This window comes from Aulonocara stuartgranti (genome assembly GCF_965226115.1).
Source record: "Aulonocara stuartgranti genome assembly, chromosome: 5".
Lineage (NCBI taxonomy): Eukaryota > Metazoa > Chordata > Actinopteri > Cichliformes > Cichlidae > Aulonocara > Aulonocara stuartgranti.
This window is the reverse complement of record NC_138943.1, coordinates 13,100,962-13,123,783: the sequence shown is the minus strand read 5'-3', so window position 1 is coordinate 13,123,783 and position 22,822 is coordinate 13,100,962. Positions and strand designations below refer to the sequence as shown.

At 38.2% G+C, this 22,822-nt stretch overlaps 1 protein-coding gene across 1 annotated transcript in view; it reads left to right on the top strand.

Annotated features, from left to right (window-relative positions):
* Positions 1-13,181, top strand: part of rims4 (regulating synaptic membrane exocytosis 4) — a 58,696-nt gene extending 45,515 nt beyond the window's left edge. Inside the window, exons 7-8 of the mRNA XM_082534225.1 lie at positions 1,868-2,007; positions 5,986-13,181. Coding sequence (XP_082390351.1) covers positions 1,868-2,007; positions 5,986-6,204 — 359 coding nt within the window. The 3' untranslated portion in view covers positions 6,205-13,181. The remainder of the gene's footprint in view (positions 1-1,867; positions 2,008-5,985) is intronic.
* Positions 13,182-22,822: the final 9,641 nt, after the last annotated feature.

The following is a 22,822-nucleotide window of genomic DNA, read 5'->3' as shown; positions in this document are numbered from 1 at the left end:
GTCCAGTATTAAATGCCTCCTCTGGTCAGAATGATCATATTGTTGACTTTGATTGTAGCGCCTCGCCGCTGCACAATACTAAAGCAGGCATCAATCCCAACTGGATAAGAGCTAAACACCTTCACCGAAATGGAACAAAAAGTATCTGGGAAAAAAACTATGAAGGAGAGATAAAAGAGAATAGGAAAATAAACAGAGGAAAGCAAACAAATCAGCATAGACCACTATATTGTAACTGAAAGAAAAACATGGTCATGACAAGGGAGGTATAGAGATAAAAGGAACTCCGTGTACAGTGTAAAGACAAGTGAGGTTTTGCCTGCAGATTTTAGTGAGCCAGTGTCTGAATTATTTCTATCCTGTTATCAGCACACTAGACAGAAAGCTGTGACCTGTGTGTAAGCTCCAGTACTGTAAACTTACATTAGAATGCTGTTAGCGAAACCATATGTTATTATTAGCCAATATTTCTTCTTTAAACCTGTACAAACAGTAGTAGATGCTTTTATTCTGACAGCTGGTCAAGTGATCATGAATGATCATAAATCATAGTTTTCAGTTTTTATCATTTTTCTTTTCAAAATATACAGATGATTGGAACTTTCTCCTTACTTTCTGGTCACTGTGAACAGCAAAATTTTGAACAATAAGCTTGTTCCCTAGCCTGTATTTTGCAAGGTTAGATGGGAGCATCACCACAGGTATCTTAGAACATTCGAGGGTTACACATTCATGTGTTGTGCTTTCATCTTAGGCTTGTTGATGTGATTATACAACATTACAGCTTCATTCACAATTCAGTACTGACACGATTAACTGTTTGGTTCATCTCAGTTCAGCCTCCAAATTCCATTTGTACATTATAAGGAGTATTCAATTCAATTCAATTGGCAGACTTCATGTCCATAGAAACAAGACAGAGACACACACACACAAGCCCTCCCCCTCCCCAAAACACAAGGTATAAACTTTTAAAAAATATATATATATATATATTTATATATATAAATATATATATATATATATTTATATATATAAATAAATATATAACATATAAAACATTTGTAAAAATATAAAACCGTAATATACCTAAAACACAATTACTTAAAAGAAATCAATAAATACACAAACACTTCAACCAGTGCTTTCTCAGACTGGATGAGTAACGGGAACCACTCACTGTCGGATCTGCGAGTGCTAAAATTATACTGTTACTCGAACCATCCAGTCATTCTCTAAAATTGAACATTAACTTTCTTAAAAGTGCTTTAAAAGTCCAAACACCCACAGCTGCAAACATCTGGCTGGCACTACCCCTTCTAGGTATCCTGCAAAGGATTCTCATCGCATCATTATATGCAACATGCAGCTTCTGCATGCTACATTGTTTGTAGGATGACCACAAGGGGGGCAGTATATAGCAGTGTACAATATGCTTTAACAAAGCCACTTTAACTGGAAGTGAACAAAAGCTGAATTTGCGTGCAATAGTATTTGCCTGCACATAGAGCTTACACCGTTGTCTCTATATGTCATCATCATCATTCATTTGCTCAGTAATAAAGTGACCAAGGTAGTTCACCTTTTTTTGGGCCACTTTAAACAAAGGGAAATTTAGCTGTTTATCCTGCTTAGTTCTACATATCAAAACAGCACTTTTAACAGCATTGTACTTTATGTCATATTGCACACCATTATTTGTTAGTCATTATTTTATAGCATCTGTTCAAAACACACTGTATGTGACAAATGCCCAGACAGTGTGTTGGAAGATCTTTTAGTCTCAACAAGATGAGCATATTTTTTTATCATATACTGAAAAACTAGAAATTAATCAGTCAAATCTATGTGTTTGCTGTCATTCTAGCAGCCTACATTAAAGTTTATCTTCTGGAGAATGGAATCTGTGTGGCCAAGAAGAAGACGAAATCAGTGAGAAAATCTCTGGATCCTCTCTACAACCAGGTCCTGGTCTTCTCTGAGAGTCCACAGGGGAAAGTGGTCCAGGTAAGATACACCTAACTTGACGTGCCATGCAGTTCGTTACACAGAACATTCAATTTGGGCATCAGCAGAAAATACAGAGAATGCTGATTCTATTGCAGGCTAATCATATCATGGAACCATTCAATATTTTATGAAAGTGCTAAATAAGAAGTACAGTGGGCCAAAGTTGGAGGTGCTTCGAAAGTTAGCATCCATAGACATTTTGTGTCATCTTTGTGAAGAAAATATATCTATTAAAGAAACATGAATTCTGTATGAGAGCATCAGCTTGCAGTGTCCTTACACCTAAAACACCCTCATGGCTTCCAATGACTGTCAACTGTGGAACAATCATTGGTACAGATCACTTTGATTTGTCAACAAGTTAACAACAAAGCTTAATGCGCAGCAAAAGGATTCCTGACGAATACAAAAAATAAGCTGTGAATTTACGTGTCTAATCTACAATATTGTGAAAAACCTGTAACTGTGAATAAATCCAAAATTTGGATTTTTTTTTTAAAGAAAATGCGTTTTGTTTTGTTTTTTACATAAAATTGTGACTTTATTTTTCACACTATTTTTACAAGGGTTTTGTTATGTGTGATTCTAAGTTTCAGGTGCCCTAAGTTTAATTGATAGATATTTTTGTTTTTTGTTTTGTTTTGGTTGCGTGGCTCCCTAAAAGCTATTTGGCACAGAGCACTTTCATTTGTCTAAAATGTAACACATAATTTCAAGTTTTGTCATCAAAAATGTTGAAAGAAGAGCAATTGGTTTTTTTTGTAAAGGTCTATTTGTAAACAGAATTGAATATTAAACAGGAATTAAATATGTCATTGGTGTTTCAGAGTTCACATTTTCATCATTCTGTAATATAATATCCATTAATATCCAGTACACTCTTCTTACATGATAGGATTGTTAATTAAATGGAAATTAACAGTATAATTTACATGTAATAACACTTTCTGAAATTTTTAAAAAAGGTAAGACACAAATCCTTTTGGGATTTCATCAGAAAATGCATCTAGCATAAAAAAAATGTCAATACCTTTTTAAAAAGTCAAATCTATTATAAGTATTTGTGGGAGCACAGATTTACTAAATATTCAAGAGTTATACATGTATGTAAAATTACATGTAAAGACCAGGCCATTGCTGTTATGATAAATCCACTTAATAGTTTTTATAAAAGTGTTTTCAATTCTATTTAAGCATAGTATATCTTTTTCCTAACATTTAATAGGGATTAAATGTACACGATTTTGAAAAAAATTCCAACTAATAACAATAATATTCTGTCATTTTTGGCCTGGGTATTTATATTATAGCAGTGTTTGGCTATATTATTAGGTAACTGTTTTAACAAGTAAATACCGCTATTTAACATAAAACAGACAAAAAATACACAAGAGCTCATGTAACTTAAAGCTAAAAACTACATTTTAATTACAGAAAGTTGATGTGAGTTAATGCAATGATACATTTCTGTTATTTTAGAGCATTTTTTCTGGCGTCTCAACTGCCAGAATATTACCCTTTTATGTATTTTTTTCCCATCAATAATCAGCAGGTAAAAATAGTATAGTGTTCAGTGGAGAGACTTGCAGCTCTTGCTCTGGCTGCTCTGCTGCTCCCGTCACTGTGTAATTAGCCACTAAACGCCTCCCTCTTAATTAGCTGCTGTCATGTCGCTGTCCTTCGAGTTTCATCAAACTCATTCACACTGGATAATGAAAATCGCTGAAATCAGCAGCACTTTTCAATTTGTCACTTACTGATCTAGCAAAGCAAAAAGCTGCTTAAGTCTACACTGAAAAGTCACTGAGAAACTTACTACTTGTGCCCAAAACCAACTCTCAGCTTTTTCAGCTATTTTTCCAGCCTTTCCAAAACATATCAAGTGCGAAATCTAACTAACAGCTGTTTGTCAACTTTTATTTTGACATCATAAAAAAACATTCTCCCATGTCCCCATTCTGAACATTTTATAAATGAGGCATGGCTATAAGGGGTAAATTAAGATTTTATATGGCGCATGACGACAAAGTGTGTAATGATTCACCAAATTCATGGTTAGGGGGTGGGCATAAAAGTTGTTAAATAGAGTACCACCCTGCATGATCACTTTATAATGATTTGTTAATTAACTAAAATGAGACTTCATTTGTCACACTGCCAAAAATAACTTGAAGTGAACACCAAGGGCCTGCGTGGGTGACAGAATGAAATTGTGCTTTATTTATTTACAGTGATACTAATATAAAACACTGCACAGTGAGGTAGATGAGTCCAACATGGTGAAAAAAATTGAAAGCAATGAGCTCAAGAAAAGATATAGTCAGGAGGAGAAAACAACCAGGGAGACTCAGAAACATGAGGGTATTACAAGGAAGAAGGCTGAGGGGGAATAGACTCAAGACAGTAATGTAAAAGGGAAACAATGAGGTGATGCACAGCACAGAAAGCCACGATGAACTAATGTTCACAACAAGGCACAAAGTAAAATAACACAGAATACAACCGGAAGCAGAGGATGCAACACAACAAGCATTTTGGAATCTGAAATGAAGTCGTTAAAGGCAGATGATGTTTTACTCGGTGTCAATAAACAACAAAACAACAAAAATGAGTGGCAGCTGTTACTGAATTCCTAAATTTATACTACAGTTATTTTCTTCTTTCTTTGATTATTATTAAAAACAGATCCAGGGTTTACTTTGTGTATGTTTCCAGTATGTGTCTTTTATCTGACTCTTTTCAATCATTTATTATTAAGCTGTCTCTTCAAACTAGGGGGAGGTTCTGCTGTCAAACTGTCAGCGGATTAGAAAATGACATGCTGGCTATTTGGAATAATCTCACTAGGTTATATGTGACTTTTATATTCTAGACCACAGACATGTAAATATTTATTGTAACATACCCTTACTTAACAAGGTGAGGTAATTCTGTCCAGTGCCATTGCTTATAGATCAACGTCAACCTGGCATCAGTGTTCAAATTCAGCCTGTCTTAACCTAATCTCTTCTGACACGACCCTCAAACAGTTATTAAACTTAGTGGTTATTCCAAAATAATGGGTATTAATCTTTCTGTTTACGCTGCCTAAGAAAGCTTCCCACTGGAGGGATTTGCTCCCATTCGGGCCCAGAAACATTAGTGAGATCTAGCACTGATTCTGCCTTGTTCTCCGAGCATTTCTCTTATTCCTAGAGAGTGCAAACTTTGGATCTTGGACACTGCAGATGTCATCCTCCATAGCTAACAAACAACTGGTTTCTGCTGTTTTAACTCTCACTTCTCCCATTACCAATGTCGCTTTCCTAATTTGTAGAGGTTAAGGTTAAGATCTTTTTTGAAGAAAAATCAGAAAAAGAAATAGATTATCCTTCTTTGAAAAGCAGAAGACTAGGTTGAAATAGATTTGACCATTGAGTCTCTGTGGAAATCACTTGCAGACACACACTAACATATATCAAGGAAATCAGTGTGCTGGGATGTACAGACACACAAGACCAAAACATGAGTGGACACATTTGCTGAAGGATATTGATTATTTTGTCCACTCCTTGACAAGCTGCTGGGTGGTCTGAGATGAGTCCTGATGTTATCAGGATGTCAGGAGGCAGAGGACAACAAAAGTACAAACACACACAGGATTCCAAACACTACCATCATCCCTCTCTCTCGTGCACAGCACCTCTTTATTTAGTTTTATTGACACCTAACTCTTCTCTCTGCTGCTGTACCAGAGAGAATAACTATCAAGACTGATGGGTTTAGTACAGATGAGCAAGGCAACTTATTAACCTTATTCCTTTATTTTGTTTTCAGTCTTGAAGTAGGCTCTGTAAACATGCATTCTATCCCTTCCTGAGTCTATATGTAATTACAAATGCAGGAAATAAACATTCTGGTTTTTATTATAGGAATATATTTTAGTATATTTTAGAGTCTTACCTTCTAACTCTATATTACGACTCTCTTCCACAGGTTATTGTTTGGGGCAACTATGGACGGATGGACCGCAAATGCTTCATGGGTGTAGCTCGAATCCTACTGGAGGAGCTGGACCTCAGCACAATGGTTATCGGCTGGTACAAGCTTTTCCCTACCTCCTCCATGGTGGATCCAACAATGGCACCGCTCATCCGCCATTCATCCCAGATGTCATTGGAGAGCACCATTGGGCCCTGTTGTGAGCGATCATAAGACTCACGCAGAAATGTATAGTTTTGATGTTGCGGCTAAGTTTCCATTGCTTCAACCAAGTACAGAGTTTTTGTAAACCCTGCATTGCTGCACCTGGGTCAGCCAGGCAGTGCTGTCCCTGGAGCAGGTAGATGTAAAGTATCTCACTCAAGGCTACTTCGACAGGCCCAGCTACACTGGGGAATGAATCACTTCCCTAATTTGGAAATCAATTTACAAACCAGTTGGTCATGCTGGTTCTCATTGGAAATGTGTTATAATTCTTTGATATTGTATCAGACTATTTCCCGAGACTCATGGGAAGTACATTTCTTTTGTTGTTGCAACCGACCGCCCCCCGGAATTTTTTTTTCTCTTCAGAGCTCTATAAAGAAAAAACAAAAACCTTCTTAATGAGGATACTTCAAAGAAGGGTTTGGTTGCCGACATTGATTACATCCTATTGGGACCACGATAGACTCCAGGCTCAGCTCGCTTCAGCTACAGCCCTTCTTTACAGCCTACATTCAATTCCCCATCCCAGGACTGCTTGTTGTCTTTCTGTGTCTTCATTAAGGGGCTGGGCAGCTTCTGAGTGTTATTGTCTACCCACGAGTCCTAGGAGAAAGTGAGACTGTCCTCAAATTGTTTGACAAACCACCATCTCATTTTGAGGGAACATTGATGGCGAATGAATGTGTGCATAGCAACTTGAGAGGCTTTCAAAGAATATATAAAGTTAAGTGTTGTAACTGACCAAGACATTACCTGGTTTTTAGCACTTGACCTGTATTACATTTCTTGTGTCACACGTTTGGCCCATCATTGTTCACTTTATTTGGTAAAATGTAGAGAATCTGAGAGGTAGAAATATGAATGAAACCCCCATCATCTACTGGAAGGATGAAGATTTGGAACTGATTTTGTGGGTCAGGGCTAGTCCTGGCTTTCTCTCCTGTTAACTACATTTACCTGGAATACAAGGTATAAAGTGGTCAAAGAGTGAATTTATATGGCTTAGAAGAAGAACTACCACATTATGAGTTTAAAAAAAAAACGTGTCTCATTATAACCCCAAAGCATGTACTTTTTAAATTGCAATGAATCTTGGTATTAGCTGATTTTGCAGATTGTTTTGTCACCATTTTTGGAAGGTGCTTTTCAATCACATCAGTTACTGTTGTGTTTGGAATCAAGCACATAAAAACATGTATCCTTTGGGTTTAAAAAAAATAGCTGGGTGTTTCTTGAATCAACAGCACACCGATTATGTTCAATTAGAGATTTCCAGAGTATGGCACCAGATGTAATCAAAGTCCACCAACCTGAATCACTTCAGGCGGTGTGATATGTGAAAACATTTGACTCCTTCCTCTTGAATATCGTTATGAAAATGCTAGTTTGATAGTTTCACAACCACACTAAATTGGATTTTATGCATGCATTATATCGTATTAGATTAGAATTAGAATTCAAACCAAATAACCATAAATGCATGATCTTAGCATGATTAAATTATGTTAACCTTTATGAGGACACCGTCTACATCCGCCTGGCAAGAAACAACCAGGGTTTAATGGGCTCATGTTGAAGGTGTTTTACTCTTATTTAGTTTAATATAGTTTTCACATTCCACATTCACATAGAATACAGGAGGTAGTTTTGTATCTGAGCTGTAGCACTGACAAACAACAAGCAAATGCAATAGCAATCTGACGTCACTGACTTAACACATTGCTGTACATCCCAGTTTAAGTGTAGTTTCTTTTTAGCTAATACTGTAGAAATAGATTCCTCCCCGCTATTTTTAAAGCGTTGGCTAACAGTTCTCTAATAACAGTTTATACTGTGCCAATTTTTACCAGCAAGTGTCTTCTTCTTCCTTTTCTTCAATTACCTTGCGGCATGTGCCATTATGAGGGAGGCACAAAAACAACCACTTATAACATCTGACAGCAACATTCAGGCTGTGCAGAGAATCACCCCCTTTATTCTAAATTACAGTCCTAATCCACAGAACGTCAAGGCACCTGGTGATTAGCCATGCTACCACTCAGTACAGAGGAAAAAAGGAAAGAGAGGAAGGAAGCATGAAATGTACTTTGCATCATCCAAACAAAGGATCTGAGTGGACTGGCGTCAGGTTTTGTGGACTTCAGAAAAGGACACAAAAATAGGTGGAATTAAAGGAAACACAATGTGCACACTGTAGAGAAATTCATAGTTTATTGAAACGCAAAAGCATATGTATTTCATTTGGGCACTTTATGATTCTTAATGTCTTTTTATGTGTAAATATTGTTAGTGTCTTCTGGAGTGAGCCAAAGTTAACTTATCATGGCTGAGGTGGTTAATGTCAAAGCTCTGAAAGAGGGAAGTGATATTCTTGTTAGTTACTGTAAGATTGTAGCATTAGCTGGTAGCATTCGCATGACTAATTTAAACTTCTAATTAACAAACAACTTGATAAGACTAAGCATGAACTACATGCTACACAGCAGGAAGACTAGTGAAATACAGTACATTGGGTTAAGACCCAATGATAGTGGGGGTCAAAATATGTAGCAAATGTATTTAGATAATGATAAAGGTGACTAATTGTTTTTTTTTTTCTAAATTAATAAAACATTCTAATATGAAGATTTTAAGCCAGTTTATTTCATTAATTAATTTATTGTTTTTGGTTTTTTTTTACTTTGAATGAAAATTTCAGAACCAAATTTTTATTAAATCTGCTTTTAATTTAATCAAATCACCCAATTTGGAGCAATTTTACTCTAAAAAGGGGCCTCTAAAATTGCCTCTCTTTTGCCAGTAGCAGTGTTGCAGGGATATTAATGCTGCATTTAGTTCCAAACTGTTTAACAAAATTCTGTAAAGCAATAATCAGAAAGCATCCACTCACTGTATTTGTCTGTTACTTGACAGAAAAATGACATGAGTAAGTAGTGATTTTCGCTGTGGTAAGATTCATCATTGAAAACAAAACAATTGAATTCATCATGAGGCATAAAGGGACTTTTTTTTTTAAATGTGCAATTCCAAACTTTTACTTTGAAAAAAAATGTCTTAACGTGTCCATTTGTTGCATGTGCAGACAAATGACATTGAATGCAGAAACTGAAAATCACTTCCAGAAAAATGTCATTTTATTTTTTTCAATGTTTTTTCAACAAAACTGTCATGTAGTGTCTTATATCTGTAAAAAAGTGTTAGAACTCTGTATGTACCATACATACATATATACAAATATATAAAATTAATATATAATTAGATATAAAATAATGAACTCCCCTTACTTTCACTCAAGGAATGTGTTTGTATTAGTGCTTTTTGTGCCAAAACAGAGATTAGATTAGATATTTGATGGGTAATGGGTTGTTTTCCCAGTTTTGATTCAATGAAAGCCAGTTTCACAAAACTGGGATTCAGTCGTTCACCAAGCCATAAGCAGGATACATGCATCCAAATGATTTAGATTTATCTAATGGCAGCCAGGAGTGATGTAAAAAAACATCACTGAAGTTTCCCACCTCTCTATCTCTAACCTGCAGCCGCTCCCTGTGCAACATAAAGGAACAGATGTTTATAAAGCATTTATCAAAGAGACAATTGTTAACTGTACCATATTAAACTTTAAACAAGTTTCCCAAAATTTCCCCTCTCCAGTGGAGAAACATGACAGCAGTAGTGTGCGATGCATGCAGGAAATAATGGGGTTTTTATGACGTCTACAGATGCAGTCATTTGTGTGAATTTGGGGTATGATTTATTATTCGAATAATATTAATATTAATAATAATATTGTTAATAATAATAATAATAATTCTGTAAGTGTCTGAGAGACAGTTTATATGCCAGCCTTCTTACCAGGATTAAGAGTAACTGTTAATAATCATTGTGTAAATTTTCTCATGCAATGATTCGCCTTCATCACTTTGAGTTAGTCAGTGACACTGTGTAGTTTTGAAGGCAAATGATTGACCTGATGAAGTCTGTTAATGTTATTGTTGACATGTTCAGGACCAAAAATGTATGTTTTTGCATTCCTCCATGTTTTGATTGTGTCTGCCACTTGGATGTTAATTGTGTACTTCTATCAATTGTAATGTAAGTAGAGGCCTTAAACACACAATACACATTTTTGCCAGGGCTAAGGAATGAGAATTGGCACACTAAGTGATCAACGCAGGGCAAGAAAAGAGAGAAAAAGACATTTCAATCCATTATTTAAAACAACTTTAGTGTCATCTATGGAAATAGAAATCTGTGCATATGTTCTTAATGAATTTCTGATATACTGAACAAATGAACAAATTGAGCAAAAAAACTACTAATAATAAAACAATAAAAACATATTTTACAGGATAGATTCAACCATTTTGACCCATTTCTTATCAAAACATATTTTCTAAACTGTGCTGTTGTTTATCTGTTGATGTTTGGATGCACCTCGTTTTACTTTTATGTTTCAAATGAGGTGTTTAAACAAAACAAAAAGCCCCCACTAATCCTATCTTGCCGAGGTCCTTTTACACTGTTAAGGTTGTAATTCTGCAAAACCAGACCTTACTTTTTATATATTAGTGGTACTTGATTGTATACATGGTGCCATTTGGGACCAATGCCCAAGAAATGAAGAAAACTGTAGGGGAACGATTTTGTTACATGTATTAAGCTTCTTGTGTGTTTTTGCTCATATTTTTTAGGGTGTAATTTTTACATACCTGCTCCTTTGGCTGCTGCTGGCTTTTACACATTATAAACTGCCATTCACCTGGTTATAGCAAACAGTAGTATATTAAGATGAGTCATGTGCTCCTTCGGTCTTTATTTATATTAACTTTAAAAATAAATCAATGAAGAGCAGATATGTCGAGACAGTTGAAAATCAAATTCTTAAAAAAAATCACATTCTTTAAAATAAAATAGTCAAATATGAATATTATGCTTCCTGGCAGGCCAGACTTTCTGCTGCTAAGCAGCTGATAAGATTAGTGATGATATAATGTACAAGCACAGCTTGTGGCACTGAATATTAAGTACATTCAATAATACAATTCATTTGGGGATATTTTGGACTGTCAGAAAAATGCATACTTTCTAAAGACTCAGCACAGAATGCTAGTCTGGTGTGGTTAAGTGTGCTGTGTCAGCGATAAATGACCACTATGCCAAAAGTCTTTTAGGCCCAACACCAAGTTGTAGTGATAAAACGTATATGCCTAGGGTTTATGACCTCAGGGGAATCCTCCAAAATTTTGAGGTAAACAAAACATCCTTAATAATGACAAATATCTCTTACTTAAATTGTAAATTAAAATAGGCCAAAAGATAGTTAATGTTTTGCCCCATTTTAACAGAGATTATGTAGTTTGTGTTTAAATGTCAGCAAATAGCTTCAATATGTGTAAACTGGAGAACTACTTTTTCATGTAGTAGTCAATAAAACACCGAGCTAACCTTGGTGTACAATGGGTTAAGTCTGTGTCTGTTTTTGCAGATCAACCTAAAAGTGACACTGGAAAGATTTACCTTTGAAGAAGAAAAGAAAAAAATTTCTGTTATCTGCTAAAATCAGCCATATCTTTCCCCTCTGAAGTACATGAGATTTTACTCATTAGAAAGAAAGCAAGCACTCCTTGAATCGTTTTCTTTAGAGTGACAGTGTGTATGTTTCTCGACATATCAAATTATGTTCTCTCACAGGGAAGAGGTGGATGAGTGGGTGGATGAAAGGGAAGATGCTGCTCCTCTGTGGCTATTATGAAACAGTGGCTGGTGGATCCCAAAAGCAGCACATCTCCTCCAGTCCGCTGTGCTGCAGAGACAGCGATCCACAAGCTTTATTTCTTTCCTTCTTAGAGCCCCCAACTGCCTCACAGCCCAAAGCTAACCCTCATAAATGTTTTCCCTCACACACCATCTGGTAGATTATCGCGTTCAAAGCATTTCATATTACCATGACTTAATACATTACACAGTTCGGTGAACCAAGTGAGAATCAAAGTGCCATGAGAAATCATAACTTTGTTTTTTTCTTTTCTTTTGGTTTTGTTTTGCTTTTTTTTTTGTTCTATTTTGTTGTTACTGTTTTTATTTTATGACTGTTTGGTGTAGATTTAGCTCTCATCTTTCTAGATTATATCTCAGTCATTCAGTTCTACACAAGTCTTAACTCACTGTTTTGCAAACATGGTTGTTTTATTTCCTCAGTGATACAAAGCCATCATATTAAAAAATTCACAGCCTTAAATTCTATTCTTTAAATCATGTGGTGATGTCTTCTAAAGGCATATGAGAATTGTCTAAACCATACATATTCCCAAGACCCCTAACATAATAAGGGAAGGCGATGTTTTGGTTTTAAGATGCGTAGTATAAAACAGTTTTACAGGCCTTCTTATGTTTTCAAGGACATGTAATATGGGCAACGTCTGGAAGCAATGTTACTGGAAAAGTTTTCCTTAGTGACGAGCATTTATCCAGGGAAAAATTGTTTTTGTCAGCTACACTTTCATTAGATAAATAAACCTATCCATTTTCTTTCTTCATTGTCTTTATTGTTGCACTTGCAATTTTTGCTACTAGAACATTAACAGCAGTAACAGTAAGGTATTTTGCCAGGTATCTATTTAAACGCCATATTTTAAGAATTGCCAATCTGTTTAAATATTTGAAATACTGATTTGTAAGTATATTGCATTTTTTTTATTTACTTTATTCCAGTAGAATAGCATTAACAATCGTTAGCATTAAAGTACAAAAAAGCTGCAAAAGTCCATATGCATTGCTTTCCATTTGTTGCTCATGTTTTACTGACTTGAAGTCCTGAATGTTATCAGAAGAGTGACAAAATGTTGTAACTTTAGTTTTAGTCACTGCGCTGTCATTTAAAACACATATATTTGCAGATTCTTTGGGAAACCGTTATATTGTTGAGTAAATGCACAATTTGGTGTATTGTTATTCTATTCCAGCTGTCAATAAAATAGTTTAACTCCATCATTAAATGCTTTATCTGTTTTTTTTTTATCTATTTGTTTAATTTAAGGTGGTCATATAAAAAGCAGCAGAAAGACGTTCTATGCTTACAAAACATTGCTTATTGATTATTTGTACAATGTCGATATTATATTGCTTTATTTTTAAACAGCCTTTTTAAGATCTGGCCAAGCGCTACAGAAGAAAACAAGCCTATGGTTAACTCTGGGACATTTACTGCAATGTTTATTAATGCACATCATCCCTGTTAGAAAGAAAAAAACAAATACATCAAAATCCTGGAAAAGGAATGTCACATCCACTCAAAGGGAGACAATCAGACACATACTTGTCATACCAGCTAAGAAGTACTTTTGAATTATACTTGAATTTTTATTTTTCAGAAGGGGGCACAGTTAGCCCATAAGCAACATAACACTGACAAGCTACATAAGGGTGAGAGTCTGGTTTGGATGGACAGAGGACTACAGCTTTACAACAAAAGACACTTCGAGGTCACAGACTAAGCACTTAATTGTAACCTATATGTCATTTGATAAGTAATCTGCATCATTCAACATCAGTAATCATTATTTCACCTGTTGTTGGTTTATGTCACTCTATTTGACATTCTGTGCCTTTATGGAGCCCTTTTAGCCATTCATCGTGACTTTATTGATAACTATTTTATAAAACATAAATCCACAGTGACCTTGAACTTGGTGGTGTTGGTTCTTGTCAATGTATATGATTTTATTATTAGTTATTAGTTATCTTTCTCTGTGCTGAGTGACATTAATGCTTAGGTTTTTAGTAACTGCAAGTTCTTGGTTCCTTTCTGCCTCTCTGCCTGTGTGATTTTGCTCCTGTCCCTCTTCGAAAACACTTTATTTTGAAGGTTAGGGCCTCATGTAGGTTTCCATGCTTTTACTTCCCTTAAAGCCTGAACCATAAAATAATTGCCAGAAAATTCAGATTTCTTTAAAAAATTAAGTGTTTAGTCACCCATCTGATGAAAAAAAAAGAATTTGCATATTTGACTTTAAATTTGTATCATATGTGCTACATCAGGAATGCAATGTATTTATTTATTTATTTATTTTATGTATTTTTGGGGGGTGGTGGTGACTATGTAGATCTCTACCTGTAAATGCAATGTGTGTGTGGGTGTGTGTGTGCAGTTAGGAATTATTGGTGCTCTGTTATCATCACTGTAGACTGATCATCAACTAAAGCTCCTGGGAAGATTTTCTGTGAAGACTTGAGAAGGGAAAACAGAAATACAGAGAAAGACACAATAGAAGAAAAAAATAAGTAAAATGTAGACGAAGAGAATGAGATGAGAATGAGTTGGAGATAAAACAGAAGGGAGGAAGGATTCATTTTGCTAGATAGAGTCGCTAAGGATGACCAAGTCTGAAGCTTTAGTCTGTCTGTCTCTCCATATATATATATTCTCTTTTTCTCTAGTTCTCATCTTTTACTTACATCTACTATATTTTCTAACTTGTTTCCTTTTTTACTCTTTCATTGTGTCTTTTAATCTCGTATTTCCTCTATCACTATTTTCCCTGTCGTTCCCTGTCCCTGGCAGATGTCCAGACTCCCTGGTGAACAAACTGATCAGCTTATATTAATGTCTCTCTTTCCTTTTTTCTCTCTCTTGCAGTCTCTTTCTCTCTGTAATGCACACACAAAGCAGTTGCGTGACAGGAAGGCAGGTCATTCTAGGCAGGCACCCTCGCACACACACGCAAAGGCATGACTTGCATGCACATGCGCAGAGTGACAGAAAGAAAAAGACACAGACACACGTTTGTGCATGCAAGTGTACAGTAAGTGTGACTTGCATTGCAAAGACAGGAAATTAAACTCACACACTAAAATGGGATGAACCAGCAGGGGGCCTCTGATGGTGCAAATGTAAATTGAGACATAAATCATTCTGTCCATGCGGGAAATTACAGATCCAAACAAAAACAACATGTTTCATATGAGTAAAACATTGATTCTGTACAGGAAGGAACTGGCCGTTGAACAAGACGCTCCTTCGACTTACTCTGGCACCTCCTCTCACATCACTGTTGTGTAATGTAACAGATTCAGGGACTGCTTCTCAATCAAAATTACAAAAAAATTAATTTCGACTTGTCTCCTTGTGTTACTTTTTGCTTCCATTAACTTTTTGGTTTTTGTAAGTAATTTTGGTTTAAATGCCCCCAATTCTCTTTTTTACTACCTCATTTCTGCTTTTCTGTCTTCCATGGGATATCCTTTCCTGCCTCATATTGACAAAGTTATGTTAGGAAAAGACTGTGAACTATAAATAAAGTAAGCAAATAGAGATTGCTTTGCAAATGGTAATCTAAGGCTCTCTCTTTCAGAGCAAATAATATAGACTATATTTTTATAGTAAATATCTGTGTTGTTGTTTTTTTTATCAACCTTTGTTATTAAATAGTTGTGATTTGGAAGTAATATAAAGTTCAGTCTATGTGCACAGACTTATAAAACCTATTTAATGGATATAAGTTAAATGAGTGTATTCACTGGTAAGATTGGTAACTTCCTCATGGGGAACTGACCATTTCGTACTCTTACTAAAAGTGAATTTTGTTTCATTTTGTTTCAATTAATAACAAAATAATATCAAAAAACACAAACTTGTTAGAAAGCCTAAGTAGGATGACCAAACAGTCATGTAACATCACAGACTATCTGGTCTTTAAGTGATGACGTGATGAATCCTGCTTCTGGGCCCAATCTTTGTGTTTTTAACATGTTTTAATGCTTTGTATAAATAAATAAATAAATAAATTCAAATTTTATTTGTCATGTACACAGTCATACACAGTACGATATGTAGTGAAATGCTTGGACAACTGCTCGTGACCTAAAGAAAACAAAAAAGGAAAAGGCTATGAATAAGATAGGAAATAAATATGAAAAATTAAAAAGGGTAAATTTAACTAGGAAGGAATAAAATATAAATTAAGGTTAAAAATGAAATAACTGTACAACACAAATTAGAATGAAGGGTAAATTTAACTGGGAAGAATAAGATAAAGATAAATATATAAATTAAAGTTGAAAATTAAATAACTGTACAACAAAATACACAATACACAATATAGAACTATATAAGAATGTATGAAGAAATCTAAATATAAATAAATATATACACAATAACAGCAGCTGTACAAGCATTAACCGGAAATGAAGAATATAGTGACCAGTGTTGTGCAAAACCAAAGTCCAGAAAGTCCAGTGTGTGTGTAAGAACTGTATGTGTGGGTCAGTACTGTGTGGTGGTGTGATTGAGAGACCGTATCGCCTGCGGGAAGAAGCTCCTCCTCAGTCTCTCTGTGTTGGTCTTCAGGGAGCGGAATCGCTTTCCTGACCTCAACAGAGAGAACAGTCTGTTGTTGGGATGGCTGAGGTCCTTCACGATCTTCCTGGCCTTGGTCCAGCACCGCCTGCTGTAGATTGAGTGCAGGTCAGGGAGCTCGGAGCGGATGGTGCGCTCAGCTGACCGCACAACCCTCTGTAGAGCTCGTCTGTCCTGCATGGTGCTGTTCCCGAACCAGGTTAAGATGTTTCCCGCCAGGATGCTCTCTATGGTGCACGAGTAAAAGTTCCTGAGCACCTTGGAGGGCAGTTGGAAGTCTCTCAAGCGTCTGAGGTGGTAGAGACGCTGTCGGGCCTTTTTCACCACGGTGTTGATGTGACAGGACCATGACAGGTCCTGCGTGATGTGAACTCCAAGGTATTTGAAGCTGTCCACTCTCTCCACTGGGCACTCGTTGATGACGGGGGTCTGGTAGTTCCTCTCCTGCTTAGTGCTGAAGTCCACTATCAGCTCCTTTGTCTTACTGACGTTTAGAAGGAGGTTGTTCCTCTGGCACCAGTTCTCCAGATTCCTAATCTCCTTCAGGTAGGCCATCTCGTTGTTATCAGAGATCAGGCCCACCACGACGGTGTCGTCAGCAAACTTGATGATGGTGGTGGAGCTGGTAGTGGCCACGCAGTCATATGTGTACAAAGAGTACAGCAGGGGGCTCAGAACACACCCCTGGGGGGCTCCAGTGCTGAGAGTGGTGGAGGCTGAGACATGTCCGCCCATCCTTACTGCCTGTGGTCTGCCAGTTAGGAAGTTGGAGATCCACTGACACATAGATGAGCTGAGTCCCAGATGCTCCAGCTTGGTGGTGAGTGTGGAGGGAATTATGGTGTTAAATGCAGAGCTGTAGTCTATGAAGAGCATTTTAACATAATTCCCCCTTCTAGTGTCCAAGTGAGTGAGTGATGTGTGGAGGAGATGAGAGATGGCATCGTCTGTGGAACGATTTGGACGGTAAGCGAACTGTAGTGGGTCCAGTGTGTCTGGTAGTGAAGAAATGATGAAGTCTCTGACCAGGCGTTCAAAGCACTTCATCACTACTGAGGTGAGGGCTACAGGGCGATAGTCATTGAGAGAAGCAGGGTGGGGTTTCTTCGGGACAGGAACAATGATGGACTCTTTGAAGCATGTGGGGATCACCGACTGAGATAAAGAGATGTTGAATATCTCAGTGAACACAGGAGCTAGCTGGTATGCGCAGTCTCTTAGGATACGACCTGGGATGCCGTCTGGTTCTGCTGCTTTCCTGGTGTTCACTCTTTTGAAGGCTCTCCTTACTTCATGCTCGGAGATGACGAGCACGTTTCCGGTGCTGGCAGTATCTTCCTGTCTGCAGCCGTTAGCGCCGCTAACACTAGCATTGTTGGAGACCTTAGCTGCAGCCTCGAAGCGAGCATAGAAAGTGTTCAGCTCGTCTGCCAGAGTCACGGCCGCGTTCGTCATACCGGTTGTTGGTGCTTTATAGTCCGTTATTGTCCTTAGTCCCCGCCACAGGCTCCTAGAGTCACTCTGTTGGAGTTGTGACTCTAGTTTCCTCCCGTAGCGCTGCTTCGCCTCTTTCACCGCCCTCCACACATTATATGACGCGGCTTTGTACGGGTCCATGTCCCCCGTCATGAGTCCCGTGTTGTAGGCAGCGGTGCGGGATCTCAGAGCGTCGCGGATGGTTTTATCCACCCACGGCTTCTGGTTGGGAAACGTTGTGATAGTCTTTGTCTCCACGGTATCATCCGCTAGTTTCCCGATGAATCCCACAACCGCTTCCGTAAACACGTTGACGTCATCGTCGGAGCTGTTTCTGAACATGCCCCAGTCTGCGTCATCGAGTGCGTCCTGTAACGCGGCCACCGATTGATCCGTCCAGCGCGCGACCTTCCTCTGAACCGGAACTTCCTGTTTCAGCCTTTGTTTGTATTTTGGCATGAGGAAGATGGCGGCGTGATCAGATTTGCCAAACGGGGGGCGGGATTGTGCCTTGTAGCCGTCCTTGACCGTAGTGTAGCAGTGGTCCAGTGTCCTTTCACCCCTGGTGTGGCAGGTGATGTGTTGATAAAAGTTCGGCGCTGCGCGTTTGAGGTTGGCGCTATTAAAGTCCCCCGTCACAATAAGCGCAGCGTCCCGGTGTTGTGTCTGGTGCTGTGTGAGTGCCTCATGCAGCTCGCATAAGGCGGTGACCGTGTCCGCTTGTGGTGGAATATAAACGGCACTTACAATGACCGATGTAAATTCCCGAGGTAGATAAAAAGGACGACACATGATGGACAGTAGTTCCAGATTTGGTGTGCAGGAGCGTGTGAGAGGAACAACGTTCGCACTGTTGCACCAGTTGTTGTTCACCATTAAACACACGCCGCCTCCCCTTGACTTCCCCGAGTCCCGTGTCCTGTCCATGCGGTGAACCGAGAAGAACTCGGCCGGCTGAATGGCGTGGTCCGGCACCGCTGGGTTCAGCCATGTCTTGGTGAAGCAGAGGAGATTGCAGTCCCGAATGTCTCTCTGGTTCTGAATGTATCTGGTTCTGTTTATTCTCAAAAAGCCCCTAAAAACAGTCAGTGATCACTGTCGCCCTCTCTCGGTTTTTATTACCGCTATTTATTTTAAAGCTCGGTTTTTAAAACCTTACGACGCAACTACAGCCCAGCTCATGCAGCAGTATATTAATGAATAACCTCGGATTGTGGATGAATTATCTCAGTTGTTCTCCTGACTTAAGTTCGGTCCGTTTACAGCATCGTGCCATGCGATTACATTTGTCCCTGACCATCGAGAATCCTCACAGCAACTTTTATTGAGTGGAAAGAAATTAGCGTTCATCCTCCACCTTCACTGTTTATATTATGCTAACATAGCTGTGTCACTAGCGATCACGTAGCACATCATTATATATCAGCTAGCCAAACTAAAGTAACCCTACAAACGCCACTGCTATTTACTTTCCTGTCTTCATTTATGTCGGAAGTGATAGCAGAGCTGTACGTCTTAATTTGTTTCAGAAACCTCTCTGTCAGGACAGGCTATATTATATTTAGATGGAAACTAGCGAGCTAACTCCTTGCTAACTTCTAACTGCGTTCAGTTTAATAAATTCCGTTTTCATGGATGCCTGGATGTTTAACTTAATTGTTACACCTGGTAGAGCAGCCACACTGATCATTTTATTACAGATGAAAGAATTTAGACACTTAACTCTCAGTGATGCCGCTGTGATCGTTTGGCTTATGGACCTGCAGCGGAGTTTGGACCCAGACACAGCTAATGATGTTAGACTTAAAGACTGGATAAGTATTTTTCAATCAAGACAAGGCTATGAAAAAACAATTATAAAGTGAGCACTTCAAAACCAAAGTCCAGAGGGGCTTAAAATTGTCTCACTACAAAATCAGCAAGTGTGGGCTTTGCCATGAACTTCTACAAAAGGAACTTTTGTAACTTTTGTAGCAGTTATAAACTCACACATGTTATAAATGTCAATACTGACACAAGCTTATAAGCCTGCCAAGTATTGTCATGTTTTATTAATTTATTTTCCTGTGTAACAGTGGTAGTCTATAGTATAACTATATCTGTAGCATTTGATGCCATACAACTTTCTATATATCAAAAACATCCTAAAAAGAAAATATCATCTGGCCTCCAGCTTGTATTCAGTATTAAGGCTGCTGTGGTGACTAGCCTGTTTGGTTCGGTACCAAAAAGCGTGTGTCATTTTATTTCACTCTGAAAGTCCGATGCAAGAGAATGTGTCTGTTTTGTATTGCAAAACCCCAAAATGTTTCCCAAGAGAAAGTAAGGAACCTTTTTGATAAGTTATTATCAGTTTTGACAGGTGATTGTGCATGCAATGTGTATGTCTGACTAAGTGGTAATAAAAGTTCATTTAGATACCTTAGATAACTCTTCAACACGTAGACATTCAAGTTCTTACTTACAAGAACAAAATTTTGTATAAATAACTTCTAAATGTTAAATAATTGTTCAGTTCCTGATGAAATTATAGAAGGTAAATGCACATATACAGGGAGTGCAGAATTATTAGGCAAATGAGTATTTTGTCCACTTCCTTCTCTCCATGCATGTTGTCTTACTCCAAGCTGTATAGGCTCGAAAGCCTACTACCAATTAAGCATATTAGGTGATGTGCATCGCTGTAATGAGAAGGGGTGTGGTCTAATGACATCAACACCCTATATCAGGTGTGCATAATTATTAGGCAACGTCCTTTCCTTTGGCAAAATGGGTCAAAAGAAGGACTTGACAGGCTCAGAAAAGTCAAAAATAGTGAGATATCTTGCAGAGGGATGCAGCAGTCTCAAAATTGCAAAGCTTCTGAAGCGTGATCATCGAACAATCAAGCGTTTCATTCAAAATAGTCAACAGGGTCGCAAGAAGTGTGTGGAAAAACCAAGGCACCAAATAACTGCCCATGAACTGAGAAAAGTCAAGCGTGCAGCTGCCAAGATGCCACTTGCCACCAGTTTGGCCATATTTCAGAGCTGCAACATCACTGGAGTGCCCAAAAGCACAAGGTGTGCAATACTCAGAGACATGGCCAAGGTAAGAAAGGCTGAAAGACGACCACCACTGAACAAGACACACAAGCTGAAACGTCAAGACTGGGCCAAGAAATATCTCAAGACTGGTTTTTCTAAGGTTTTATGGACTGATGAAATGAGAGTGAGTCTTGATGGGCCAGATGGATGGGCCCGTGGCTGGATTGGTAAAGGGCAGAGAGCTCCAGTCCGACTCAGACGCCAGCAAGGTGGAGGTGGAGTACTGGTTTGGGCTGGTATCATCAAAGATGAGCTTGTGGGGCCTTTTCGGGTTGAGGATGGAGTCAAGCTCAACTCCCAGTCCTACTGCCAGTTTCTGGAAGACACCTTCTTCTAGGGCGATTGTGGCTCAAGAGTTGGGAGTTCGCCTTGTAATCGGAAGGTTGCTGGTTCGAGCCCCGGCTCGGACAGTCTCGGTCGTTGTGTCCTTGGGCAAGACACTTCACCCGTAGCCTACTGGTGGTGGTCAGAGGGCCCGGTGGCGCCAGTGTCCGGCAGCCTCGCCTCTGTCAGTGCGCCCCAGGGTGGCTGTGGCTACAATGTAACTTGCCATCACCACTGTGTGAATGTGTGTGTGAATGGGTGGATGACTGGATACTTTACTACTTAGGGAGTAGTAAAGTGCTATATAAATACAGGCCATTTACCATTCAAGCAGTGGTACAGGAAGAAGTCTGCATCCTTCAAGAAAAACATGATTTTCATGCAGGACAATGCTCCATCACACGCGTCCAAGTACTCCACAGCGTGGCTGGCAAGAAAGGGTATAAAAGAAGAAAAACTAATGACATGGCCTCCTTGTTCACCTGATCTGAACCCCATTGAGAACCTGTGGTCCATCATCAAATGTGAGATTTACAAGGAGGGAAAACAGTACACCTCTCTGAACAGTGTCTGGGAGGCTGTGGTTGCTGCTGCACGCAATGTTGATGGTGAACAGATCAAAACACTGACAGAATCCATGGATGGCAGGCTTTTGAGTGTCCTTGCAAAGAAAGGTGGCTATATTGGTCGCTGATTTGTTCTTGTTTTGTTTTTGAATGTCAGAAATGTATATTTGTGAATGTGGAGATGTTATATTGGTTTCACTGGTAAAAATAAATAATTGAAATGGGTATATATTTGTTTTTTGTTAAGTTGCCTAATAATTATGCACAGCAATAGTCACCTGCACACACAGATATCCCCCTAAAATAGCTAAAACTAAAAACAAACTAAAAACTACTTCCAAAAACATTCAGCTTTGATATTAATGAGTTTTTTGGGTTCATTGAGAACATGGTTGTTGTTCAATAATAAAATTATTCCTCAAAAATACAACTTGCCTAATAATTCTGCACTCCCTGTAAAAGCGCCGTTGTGCGCAACATAACCACTTTAAATGCAACATTTAATTTCTCTCCTTGGGTTAAGGTGATCATGTAGGATATTGCATTTGATGTTCAAGTGCAGTTAACCAGTTTGCCTGGGTTTATTTATTTTTTAAATATTATTTTAGTTTGATGTAAAACATATATCTTTTATCTTAAAGCTTATGCTCTGCAGACTGTTGTTTTCACGCAAGCAAAAAGGTTTTTGTCAGAAACATACAACACACAACTCAACAATGACATACTAGCCTTGTCAGCTAGAGTGACCTAATGCAACACCACAGTCAGTAAACAAACTGAAATAAGCTTAGTATGCAACACAGTTTGAGTATATA